This window comes from Scyliorhinus torazame, chromosome 18 (genome assembly GCF_047496885.1).
Source record: "Scyliorhinus torazame isolate Kashiwa2021f chromosome 18, sScyTor2.1, whole genome shotgun sequence".
Classification (NCBI taxonomy): domain Eukaryota; kingdom Metazoa; phylum Chordata; class Chondrichthyes; order Carcharhiniformes; family Scyliorhinidae; genus Scyliorhinus; species Scyliorhinus torazame.
Window position 1 is genome coordinate 9,020,148 of NC_092724.1, and position 11,835 is coordinate 9,031,982.

The 11,835-nt window shown below is 71.2% G+C and overlaps 1 protein-coding gene across 1 annotated transcript in view; it reads left to right on the forward strand.

The window, feature by feature from the left end:
• Positions 1-302: 302 nt before the first annotated feature.
• Positions 303-11,835, forward strand: part of LOC140394925 (guanine nucleotide-binding protein G(q) subunit alpha) — a 156,977-nt gene continuing 145,444 nt past the window's right edge. The window contains exon 1 of the mRNA XM_072482118.1: positions 303-838. Coding sequence (XP_072338219.1) covers positions 703-838 — 136 coding nt within the window. The 5' untranslated portion in view covers positions 303-702. The remainder of the gene's footprint in view (positions 839-11,835) is intronic.

Sequence of the window (11,835 nt, forward strand, 5' to 3'; positions counted from 1 at the left end):
GCGGGACATCCGCGCGCGTTGTGGCGGGGCCGGCAACCGTCAGGGCTCGCGCGCGGGCGCGCCACCAGCGGATGTCCCGCCCACCGCCCCTCCCTCCGCGTCACCCGTCCCTTCCTCGCCCCCCGATTGGTCGGAACCCAATATCAGTCAAATCCGCCCTCGCCCCCCGCTCTTCCCGCTCCAGCCAGTTCCACAACCCCCGCCCCCCCCCCTTTAATTCCGCGCCGGCGCGCTTGCGCACTCGCCTTTCTCCCGGTCTTTCACACACACACACACACACACCCTTCCTTCAGCCTTCGCTTCCGGCCGTCAAGTTGGCTCGAGCAGGGGGAGGGGGTGCAGCGCAGTGTAGATGTGTGTGAGAGGGAGGGAGAGTAAGAGTCCGGCGAGGAGACATTTTATTATTGTTTGTTTTTTAAAAAAAAAATTATACGTGTAATTAAAAGAAGAAACGACTTAAAAAAAAAACATCTGAAGAGAAAAAAAAATCCCTGGGAAGGAGGTGGCACAAGAGTTTGAGAGGGAGAAATATTTGTCGGAGGAGGATCATGTCTCCACAGTGAAAGAAAAATAACCAGGGAGGGGGGGGTTCTTGGCAGAGTGTTTTTTCCCCCGATTTTCTTCCGCCTCCCTCCCTCCATGTTGGCCTTTCTGTGAGGAGAATCCCCCCCCCCCCCCCTCAAAAAAAATACCTCAGGCTTCATGACTCTCGACTTTATCATGGCGTGCTGCCTGAGTGAAGAGGCGAAAGAATCCAAGAGAATCAACGCCGAGATAGAGAGGCAGCTTCGCCGGGATAAGCGGGATGCGCGCAGGGAACTGAAACTGCTGCTCCTGGGTAAGAGAGGCCGTGCGGGGATGGGGAGGAGGAGGAGAAGAGAGGGGGGTGGGGGGAGGAGAAGGGGGGGGGTGTGGGGGGAGGAGAAGAGAGGGGTGGGGGGGAGGAGAAGAGGGGGGTTGGGGGGAGGAGGAGAGGGGGGTGGGGAGGAGGAGAAGAGAGGGGGGGTGGGGGGGGGGAGGAGGAGAAGAGAGGGGGGTGGGGGGGGAGGAGGAGAAGAGAGGGGGGGTGGGGGGGGAGGAGGAGAAGAGAGGGGGGGTGGGGGGGGAGAAGGAGAAGAGAGGGGGGTGGGGGGGGGAGGAGGAGAAGAGAGGGGGGGGAGGAGGAGAAGAGAGGGGGGGTGTGGGGGAGGAGGAGAGGGGGGGGGTGGGGGAGGAGGAGAGGGGGGGGGTGGGGGAGGAGGAGAGGGGGGGGTGGGGGAGGAGGAGGGGGGGGGGTGGGGGAGGAGGAGAGGGGGGGGGGTGGGGGAGGAGGAGAGGGGGGGGTGTGGGGGAGGAGGAGAGGGGGGGGGTGGGGGAGGAGGAGAGGGGGGGGGGTGGGGGAGGAGGAGAGGGGGGGGGTGTGGGGGAGGAGGAGAGGGGGGGGGTGGGGGAGGAGGAGAGGGGGGGTGGGGGAGGAGGGGGGGGGTGGGGGAGGAGGAGAGGGGGGGGGGTGGGGGAGGAGGAGAGGGGGGGGTTGGGGGAGGAGGAGAGGGGGGGGTTGGGGGAGGAGGAGGAGAGGGGGGGGTTGGGGGAGGAGGAGAGGGGGGGGTGTGGGGGGAGGAGAAGAGGGGGGTGGGGGGGAGGAGAAGAGGGGGGAGGAGAAGAGGGGGGAGGAGAAGAGGGGGGTGGGGGGGAGGAGAAGAGGGGGGAGGAGGGGGGTGGGGGGGAGGAGGAGAAGAGAGGGGGGTGTGGGGGAGGAGAAGGGGGGGTGTGGGGGGAGGAGGAGGGGGGTGGGGGGGAGGAGGAGGGGGGTGGGGGGGAGGAGAAGAGAGGGGGGGTGGGGGGGGGAGGAGGAGGGGGGTGGGGGGGAGGAGAAGAGAGGGGGGGTGGGGGGGGGGGGGGAGGAGAAGAGAGGGGGGGTGGGGGGGGGGAGGAGGAGAAGAGAGGGGGGTGGGGGGGGAGGAGGAGGAGGGGGGTGGGGGGGAGGAGAAGAGAGGGGGGGTGGGGGGGGGAGGAGGAGAAGAGAGGGGGGTGGGGGGGGGAGGAGGAGAAGAGAGGGGGGGTGGGGGGGGGGGAGAAGGAGAAGAGAGGGGGGTGGGGGGGGAGGAGGAGAAGAGAGGGGGGGAGGAGGAGAAGAGAGGGGGGGGTGTGGGGGAGGAGGAGAGGGGGGGGTGTGGGGGAGGAGGAGAGGGGGGGTGTGGGGAGGAGAAGAGGGGGGAGGAGGGGGGTGGGGGGGAGGAGAAGAGGGGGGTGGGGGGGAGGAGGAGAAGAGAGGGGGGTGTGGGGGAGGAGGAGGGGGGTGGGGGGGAGGAGGAGAGGGGGGTGGGGAGGAGGAGAAGAGAGGGGGGTGGGGGGGAGGAGGAGGGGGGTGGGGGGGAGGAGGAGGGGGGTGGGGGGGAGGAGGAGGGGGGTGGGGGGGAGGAGGAGAGGGGGGTGGGGGGGGAGGAGGAGAGGGGGGTGGGGAGGAGGAGAAGGGTGGGGGGGAGGAGGAGAGGGGGGTGGGGGGGAGGAGGAGAAGAGAGGGGGGTGGGGAGGAGGAGAAGAGAGGGGGTGGAGAAGAGAGGGGGTGGAGAAGAGAGGGGGGGGTGGAGAAGAGGGGGGGTGGAGAAGAGGGGGGGTGGAGAAGAGAGGGGGGGAGGAGGAGAAGAGGGGGGGGTGGAGGGGGGGGTGGAGGGGGGGGGTGGAGAAGAGAGGGGGGGGTGGAGGAGAAAGGGGGGTGGGGGGAGGAGAAGAAAGGGGGGGTGGGAGGAGGAGAAAGGGGGTGGGGGGAGGAGAAGAGAGGGGGGTGGGAGGAGGAGAAGAGAGGGGGGTGGGGGGAGGAGAAGAGAGGGGGGTGGGAGGAGGAGAAGAGAGGGGGGTGGAGGAGGAGAAGAGAGGTGGGTGGGGGAGGAGGAGAAGAGAGGGGGGTGGGGGGAGGAGGAGGCGAAAGGGGGGTGGGGGAGGAGGAGGCGAAAGGGGGGTTGGGGAGGAGGAGAAGAGGGGGAGTGGGGGGAGGCGGAGGAGGAGAAGAGAGGGGGGTGGGGGAGGAGGAGGCGAAAGGGGGTTGGGGGAGGAGGAGGCGAAAGGGGGGTGGGGGAGGAGGAGGCGAAAGGGGGGTGAGGTGAGGAGGCGAAAGGGGGGTGGGGGAGGAGGAGGCGAAAGGGGGGTGGGGGAGGAGGAGGCGAAAGGGGGGTGAGGTGAGGAGGCGAAAGAGGGGTTGGGGAGGAGGAGGCGAAAGGGGGGTGGGGGGGGCGAGGCGAAAGGGGTGTGGGGGGGGCGAGGCGAAAGGGGGGTGGGGGGTGGGGGAGGAGGAGGCGAAAGGGGGTTTAGGAGGCGAAAGGGGGCTGAGGGGGGTGGAGACGAAAGGGTGGGGGGGAGGAGGAGGAGGCGAAAGGGGGGTGGGGGGAGGGGAGGCGAAAGGGGGGTGGGGGGAGGGGAGGCGAAAGGGGGGTGGGGGAAGGAGGCGAAAGGGGGGTGGGGAGGAAGGAGGCGAAAGGGGGGTGGGGAGGAGGGAGGCGAAAGGGGGTGGGGGGAGGAGGGAGGCGAAAGGGGGGTGGGGGGGAAGGAGGCGAAAGGGGGGTGGGGGGGAAGGAGGTGAAAGGGGGGTGGGGGGGAAGGAGGCGAAAGGGGGGTGGGGGGAGGAGGCGAAAGGGGGGTGGGGGGAGGAGGAGGCGAAAGGGGGGTGGGGGGAGGAGGGAGGCGAACGGGGGGGTGGGGGGGAGGAGGCGAAAGGGGGGTGGGGGAGGGAGGAGGCGAAAGGGGGGGAGGAGGCGAAAGGGGGGTGGGGGGAAGGAGGCGAAAGGGGGGTGGGGGGAGGAGGCAAAAGGGGGGTGAGGGGAGGAGGCGAAAGGCGGGTGGGGAGGAGGAGACGAAAGGGGGGTGGGGTGAGGAGGCGAAAGGGGGGTGGGGAGGAGGAGGCGAAAGGGGGGGGTGGGGGGAAGGAGGCGAAAGGGGGGGTGGGGGGAAGGAGGCGAAAGGGGGGGTGGGGGGAAGGAGGCGAAAGGGGGGGATGGGGGGGAGGAGGCGAAAGGGGGGTGGGGTGGAGGAGGCGAAAGGGGGGTGGGGGGAGGAGGAAGTGAAAGGGGGGTGGGCGGTGGAGGCGAAAGGGGGGTGGGGGGTGGAGGCAAAAGGGGGGGGGCAAGGGGTGGGTGGGGGGGAGGAGGAGGCGAAAGGGGGGTGGGGGGGGAGTGGGTGAAAAGGGGGTGGGGGGGTGGAGGCGAAAGGGGGGTGGGGGGGGAGTGGGTGAAAAGGGGGTGGGGGAGGAGGCGAAAGGGTGGGGGGAGGAGGAGGCGAAGGGTGGGTGGGGAGGAGGCGAAAGGGGGGTGGTGGGGAGGAGGCGAAAGGGGGGTGGGGGGAGGAGGAGGCGAAAGGGGGGTGGGGGGAGGAGGCGAAAGGGGGGTGGGGGGGAGGAGGCGAAAGGGGGGTGGGGGGGTGGTGGCGAAAGGGGGGGAGGAGGCGAAAGGGGAGTGGGGAAGAGGAGGCGAAAGGGGGGTGGGGGGAGGCGAATGGGGGGTGGGGGGGAGGAGGCGAAAGGGGAGTGGGGATGAGGAGGCGAAAGGGGGGGTGGGGGAGGCGAAAGGGGGGTGGGGGGGAGGCGAAAGGGGGTGGGGGGAGGCGAAAGGGGGGGTGGGGGAGGCGAAAGGGGGGTGGGGGGGAGGCGAAAGGGGGTGGGGGGAGGCGAAAGGGGGGTGGGGTGGAGGCGAAGGGGGGGGAAGAGTAGGTGAAAGGGGGGGTTGGGGGGAGGCGAAAGGGGGGGTTGGGGGGAGGCGAAAGGGGGGGTTGGGGGGAGCGAAAGGGGGGTGGAGGTGAGGGGGGTGGGGGGGAGAGGCGAAAGGGGGGTGGGGGGAGTAGGCGAAAGGGCGGGTGGGGGGGGAGTAGGCGAAAGTGGGGGTGGGGGGAGTAGGCGAAAGGGGGGTGAGGGGGGGGAGTAGGCGAGAGGGGGGGGAGTAGGCGAAAGGGGGGTGGGGGGAGGAGGCGAAAGGGGGGTGGGGGGAGGAGATGAAAGGGGGGTTAGGGGGGAGGAGGCGAAAGGGGGGTGGGGGGAGGAGGTGAAAGGGGGGTTAGGGGGTGAGGAAGCGAAAGGGGGCTGGGGGGGGTGGAGGCGAAAGGTGGGTGGGGGGGAGGAGGCGAAAGGGGGGGAAGAGTAGGTGAAAGGGGGGTTGGGGGGAGGCGAAAGGGGGGTGGGGCGAGGAGATGAAAGGGGTTTAGGGGGAGGAGATGAAAGGGGTTTAGGGGGGAGGAGGCGAAAGGGGGGTGGGGGGAGGAGGTGAAAGGGGGGTTAGGGGGCGAGGAGGCAAAGGGGGGGTGGAGGGCGAAAGGGTGGGGGGGAGGAGGAGGCGAAAGGGGGGTTAGGGGGAGGAGGAGGCGAAAGGGGGGTGAGGGGGAGGAGGGAGGCGAAAGGGGGGTGGGGGGGAAGGAGGCGAAAGGGGGGTGGGGGGGAAGGAGGCGAAAGGGGGGTGGGGGGAGGAGGGAGGCGAAAGGGGGGGTGGGGAGGAGGGAGGCGAAAGGGGGGTGGGGGGGAGGAGGGAGGCGAAAGGGGGGTGGGGGGAAGGAGGCGAAAGGGGGGTTGGGGGGGAAGGAGGCGAAAGGGGGGTTAGGGGGGAGGAGGAGGCGAAAGGGGGGTGAGGGAGGAGGGAGGCGAAAGGGGGGTGGGGGGGAAGGAGGCGAAAGGGGGTGGGGGGGGAAGGAGGCGAAAGGGGGGTGGGGGGAGGAGGGAGGCGAAAGGGGGGGTGGGGGGAGGAGGGAGGCGAAAGGGGGGGTGGGGGGGGAGGAGCGAAAGGGGGGTGGGGGGTAAGGAGGCGAAAGGGGGTGGGGGGGAGGAGGCGAAAGGGGGGGTGGGGGGGAGGCGAAAGGGGGGGTGGAGGGAGGTGGGGTGAGGAGGGAGGCGAAAGGGGGATGGGGGGGGAAGGAGGTGAAAGGGGGGTGGGGGGAGGAGGCGAAAGGGGGGTGAGGGGAGGAGGCGAAAGGCGGGTGCGGAGGAGGAGGCGAAAGGGGGGTGGGGGGAGGAGATGAAAGGGGGGTTAGGGGGGGGAGGAGGCGAAAGGGGGGTGGGGGGAGGAGGTGAAAGGGGGGTTAGGGGCGAGGAAGCGAAAGGGGGCTGGGGGGGTGGTGGCGAAAGGGGGGTGGGGGAGGAGGGAGGCGAACGGGGGGTGGGGGGGGAGGAGGCGAAAGGGGGGGAGGAGGGTGGTGAAAGGGGGGTGGGGGGAGGAGGGAGGCGAAAGGGGGGTGCGGAAAGGAGGCGGAAGGGGGGTGGGGGAAAGGAGGCGGAAGGGGGGTGGGGGGGAAGGAGGCGAAAGGGGGGTGGGGGGAGGAGGCGAAAGGGGGGTGAGGGGAGGAGGCGAAAGGCGGGTGGGGAGAGAAGGCGAAAGGGGGGTGGGGGGGAGGAGGCGAAAGGGGGGGTGGGGGGGAGGAGGCAAAGGGGGGTGGGGTGGAGGAGGCGAAAGGGGGGTGGGGGAGGAGGAGGCGAAAGGGGGCTGGGGGGGCGGAGGCGAAAGGGGGTTGGGGGGGGAGGAGGCGAAGGGGGGTGGGGGGGGAAGTAGGCGAAAGGGTGGGGGGGGAGGAGGCGAAAGGGGGGTGGGTGACGCGAAGGGGCGGTGGTGGGAGGAGGCGAAAGGGGGGTGGGGGGGAGGAGTTGGCGAAAGGGGGGTGGGGGGGAGGAGGAGGCGAAAGGGGGGTGGGGGGGAGTAGGTGAAAAGGGGGTGGGGGGAAGTAGGCGAAAGGGTGGGGGGGAGCAGGAGGCGAAGGGTGGGGGGGGGAGGAGGCGAAGGGCGGTGGTGGGAGGAGGCGAAGGGGCGGTGGTGGGGAGGAGGCGAAAGGGGGGTGGGGGGAGGAGTTGGCGAAAGGCGGGTGGGGGAGGTGGGGGCGGAGGCGAAAGGGGGGGCGAGGAGGCGAAAGGGGAGTGGGGATGAGGAGGCGAAAGGGGGGGGGTGGGGGAGGCGAAAGGGGGTGGGGGGGAGGAGATGAAAGGGGGGGTTAGGGGCGGAGGAGGCGAAAGGGGGGTGGGGGGAGGAGGTGAAAGGGGGGTGAGGGGGCGAGGAAGCGAAAGGGGGCTGGGGGGGTGGAGGCGAAAGCGGGGTGGGGGGGAGGAGGCAAAAGGGGGGGGAAGAGTAGGTGAAAGGGGGGTTGGGGGGAGGCGAAAGGGGGGTGGGGGGTGGAGATGAAAGGGGGGTTAGGGGGGAGGAGGCGAAAGGGGGTGGGGGGAGGAGGTGAAAGGGGGGTTAGGGGGCGAGGAAGCGAAAGGGGGCTGGGGGGGTGGTGGCGAAAGGAGCCTGGGGGTGTGGAGGCGAAAGGGTGGGGGGGGAGGAGGAGGCAAAAGGGGAGTTAGGGGGGGAGGAGGAGGCGAAAGGGGGGTGGGGGGAGGAGGGAGGCGAAATGGGGGTGGGGGAGGAGGGGAAAGGGGGTGGGGGGTAGGAGGCGAAAGGGGGGGTGGGGGGGAGGAGGCGAAAGGGGGGTGGGGGGAGGAGGCGAAAGGGGGTGGGGGGGAGGAGGCGAAAGGGGGGTGGGGGGAGGCGGCGAAAGGGGGGGGAGGAGGAGGCGAAGGGTGGGGGGGAGGAGGTGAAAGGGGGGGTGGCGGGGAGGCGAAGGGGCGGTGGTGGGGGGGAGGCGAAGGGGGGGTGGGGGGGGAGGAGGAGGCGAAAGGGGGGTGGGGGGAGGAGGCGAAAGGGGGGTGGGGGGGGAGGAGGCGAAAGGGGGGTGGGGGGTGGTGGCGAAAGGGGGGGAGGAGGCGAAAGGGGAGTGGGGAAGAGGAGGCGAAAGGGGGGTGGGGGGAGGCGAAAGGGGGGGTGGGGAGGAGGAGGCGAAAGGGGAGGTGGGGATGAGGAGGCGAAAGGGGGGTGGGGGGGAGGCGAAAGGGGGGGGAAGAGTAGGTGAAAGGGGGGGTTGGGGGGAGGCGAAAGGGGGGGTTGGGGGAGGCGAAAGGGGGTGTGGAGGTGAGGGGGGGTGGGGGGGAGGAGGCGAAAGGGGGGTGGGGGTGGAGTAGGCGAAAGGGGGGGTGGGGGGTGAGTAGGCGAAAGGGGGGTGAGGGGGGGAGTAGGCGAAAGGGGGGTGGGGGGAGGAGGTGAAAGGGGGGTGGGGGGAGGAGATGAAAGGGAGGTTAGGGGGGGAGGAGGCGAAAGGGGGGTGGGGGGAGGAGGTGAAAGGGGGGTTAGGGGGCGAGGAAAGCGAAAGGGGGGCTGGGGGGTGGAGCGAAAGGGGGGTGGGGGGAGGCGAAAGGTGGGTGGGGGGGAGGAGGTGAAAGGGGGGTTGGGGAGGCGAAAGGGGGGTGGGGGGAGGAGATGAAAGGGGTTTTAGGGGGGAGGAGGCGAAAGGGGGGTGGGGGGAGGAGGCGAAAGGGGGGTTGGGGGCGAGGAGGCGAAGGGGGGGGTGGAGGCGAAAAGGTGGGGGGGAGGAGGAGGCGAAAGGGGGGTTAGGGGGGAGGAGGAGGCGAAAGGGGGGTGAGGGGGAGGAGGAGGCGAAAGGGGGGTGAGGGGGAGGAGGGAGGCGAAAGGGGGGGTGGGGGGGAAGGAGGCGAAAGGGGGGTGGGGGGAGGAGGGAGGCGAAAGGGGGGTGGGGGGAGGAGGGAGGCGAAAGGGGGGTGGCGGGGAGGAGGGAGGCGAAAGGGGGGTGGGGGGTAAGGAGGCGAAAGGGGGGGTGGGGGGAGGAGGCGAAAGGGGGGGTGGGGGGAGGAGGCGAAAGGGGGGGTGGGGGGAGGAGGGAGACGAAAGGGGGGTGGGGGGGGAGGAGGGAGGCGAAAGGGGGGTGGGGGGGAAGGAGGCGAAAGGGGGGTTGGGGGGGAAGGAGGCAAAAGGGGGGTTAGGGGGAGGAGGAGGCGAAAGGGGGGTGAGGGGGAGGAGGGAGGCGAAAGGGGGGGTGGGGGGAAGGAGGCGAAAGGGGGGTGGGGGGGGAAGGAGGCGAAAGTGGGGTGGGGGGAGGAGGGAGGCGAAAGGGGGGTGGGGGAGGAGGGAGGCGAAAGGGGGGGGTGGGGGGAGGAGGGAGGCGAAAGGGGGGTGGGGGGAGGAGGGATGCGAAAGTGGGGTGGGGGGTAAGGAGGCGAAAGGGGGGTGGGGAGGAGGAGGCGAAAGGGGGGGTGGGGGGGGAGGAGGCGAAAGGCGGGTGGGGGAGGAGGGAGGCGAAAGGGGGGTGGGGGGAGGAGGCGAAAGGGGGGTGGGGGAGGAGGGAGGCGAAAGGGGGGTGGGGGGAAGGAGGCGAAAGGGGGGTGGGGGGGAGGAGGCGAAAGGGGGGTGGGGGGGAAGGAGGCGAAAGGGGGGTGGGGGGGAGGAGGGAGGTGAAAGGGGGGGTGGGGGGGAAGGAGGCGAAAGGGGGGTGGGGGGGAAGGAGGCGAAAGGGGGGGAGGGGGGGAAGGAGGCGAAAGGGGGGTGGGGGAGGAGGCGAAAGGGGGCTGGGGGGGTGGAGGCGAAGGGAGGTGGGGGGGAGGCGAAAGGTGGGTGGGGGGGAGGAGGTGAAAGGGGGGTTGGGGAGGCGAAAGGGGGGTGGGGGAGGAGATGAAAGGGGTTTAGGGGGGAGGAGGCGAAAGGGGGGTGGGGGGAGGAGGTGAAAGAGGGGTTGGGGGCGAGGAGGCGAAGGGGGGGTGGAGGCGAAAGGGTGGGGGGGAGGAGGAGGCGAAAGGGGGGTTAGGGGGAGGAGGAGGCGAAAGGGGGGGGAGGGGGGAGGAGGGAGGCGAAAGGGGGGGTGGGGGGAAGGAGGCGAAAGGGGGGTGGGGGAGGAGGGAGGCGAAAGGGGGGGTGGGGGGAGGAGGGAGGCGAAAGGGGGGTGGCGGGGAGGAGGGAGGCGAAAGGGGGGTGGGGGGTAAGGAGGCGAAAGGGGGGTGGGGGGTGGAGGGGAGGAGGCGAGGGGGGAGGAGGCGTCGGGGGGAGGTGGCGAAAGGGGGGTGGGGGAGGAGGCGAAAGGGGGGTGGGGGGGGAGGAGGCGAAAGGGGGGTGGGGGGGAGGAGGCGAGAGGGGGGTGGGGGGAGGCGAAAGGGGGGTGGGGGGAGGAGGAGACGGGGGTGGGGAGGGGGGAGGAGTCGGGGGGTGAGGGGGAGGAGAGGGGGTGGGGAGGAGGCGAGAGGGGGTTGGGGTGGGGGAGGAGACGAGGGTGGGGTGGGGGGGAGGAGGTGGCGAAAGGGGGGGTGGGGGAGGCGAAAAGGGGGTGGGGGGGAGGAGGCGAGAGGAGGGTGGGGTGGGGGGAGGAGACGAGGGTGGTGTGGGGGGAGGAGACGGCGAAAGGGGGGTGGGGAGGCGAAAGGGGGGTGGGGGGGAGGAGGCGAAAGGGGGAGGGGGTGGGGAGAGAGAGGGGGGAGGGGGTGGGGGAGAGAGGGGGTGTGGGGGGGAGAGGAGAAGAGTGGGGGGGGAGAGGAGAAGAGGGGGGTTGGGGGGGGAGAGGAGAAGAGGGCGTGGGGGGGAGAGGAGAAGAGGGGGGTGGGGGGGAGAGGGGGGTGGGGGGGAGGAGAAGAGTGGGGTGGGGGCCGAGAGGAGAAGAGGGGGGTGTGGGGGGGAGAGGAGAAGAGGGGGGTTGGGGGGAGAGAGGGGAGGGTGTGGGGGGGGGAGAGGGGGGAGGGGGGTGGGGAGAGAGAGGGGGAGGAGGTGGGGGGAGAGAGGGGGGTGTTGGGGGAGAAGAGTAGAGGGGGGGTGGGGGGAGAGAGGGGGGTGTTGGGGAGAAGAGTAGAGGGGGGGTGGGGGGGAGAGGAGAAGAAGGGGGGGTGGGGGGGAGAGGAGAAGAGGGGGGGTGGGGGGGAGAGGAGAAGAGGGGGGGTGGGGGGAGAGGAGAAGAGGGGGGGTGGGGGGAGAGGAGAAGAGGGGGGGTGGGGGGGAGAGGAGAAGAGGGGGGGGTGGGGGGGGGAGAGGAGAAGAGGGGGGTGGGGGGAGAGGAGAAGAGGGGGGGTGGGGGGAGAGGAGAAGAGGGGGGGTGGGGGGGAGGGGGGAGAGGAGAAGAGGGGGGTGGGGGGGAGAGGAGAAGAAGAGAAGGGGGTGGGGGGAGAGAGGAGAAGAGAGGGGGGAGAGAAGAGGGGAGTGGGGGGGAGAGGAGAAGAGAGGGGGGGGTTGAGGGGGAGAGGAGAAGAGAGGGGGTTAGAAGAGAAGAGGGGGTTTGGGGGGAGAGGAGAAGAGAGGGGGGAGAGGAGAAGAGAGGGGCGGGTGGGGGGTGAGAGGAGAATAGAGGGGGGAGAGGAGAAGAGAGGGGGGTGGGGGGGAGAGGAGAAGAGGGGGGGGTGGGGGGGAGAGGAGAAGAGAGGGGGGGTGGGGGGGAGAGGAGAAGAGAGGGGGAGAGAAGAGAGGGGGGTGGGGGGGGGGAGGAGAAGAGAGGGGGGAGAGGAGAAGAGAGGGGGTTGGGGGGGAGAGGAGAAGAGAGGGGGGGTGGGGGGGGAGAGGAGAAGAGAGGGGGGTGGGGGGAGAGGAGAAGAGGGGGGGTGGGGGGGAGAGGAGAAGAGGGGGTGGGGGGGGAGAGGAGAAGAGAGGGAGGGGGTGGGAGGGAGAGGAGAAGAGAGGGGGGTGGGGGGGAGAGGACAAGAGAGGGGGGGGTTGGGGGAGAGGAGAAGAGGGGGGTGCGAGGGGGGGAGAGGAGAGGGGGGGAGAGAGGAGAGGGGGGGGAGAGAGGAGAGGGGGTGGGGGGAGAGGCGAGGGGGGTGTGGAGGTGAGGAGAGGAGGGGGTTGGGGGGAGAGGAGAGGGGGTTGGGGGGGGAGAGGTGAGGGGCTGGGGTGAGAGGAGAGGGGGCAGGGGGAGAGGAGAGGGGGTGGGGGGGGACAGGCGAGGGGGGTGGGGGGACAGGATAGGGCGGTGGGTGGGGGAGAGGAGAGGTGTGGGGGGGAGAGGAGGGGGGGGGACAGGAGAGGGGGGGTAGGGGGGGACAGGAGAGGGCGGTGGGTGGGGGAGAGGCGAAGGGGGTTGGGGGGGAGAGGATAGGGG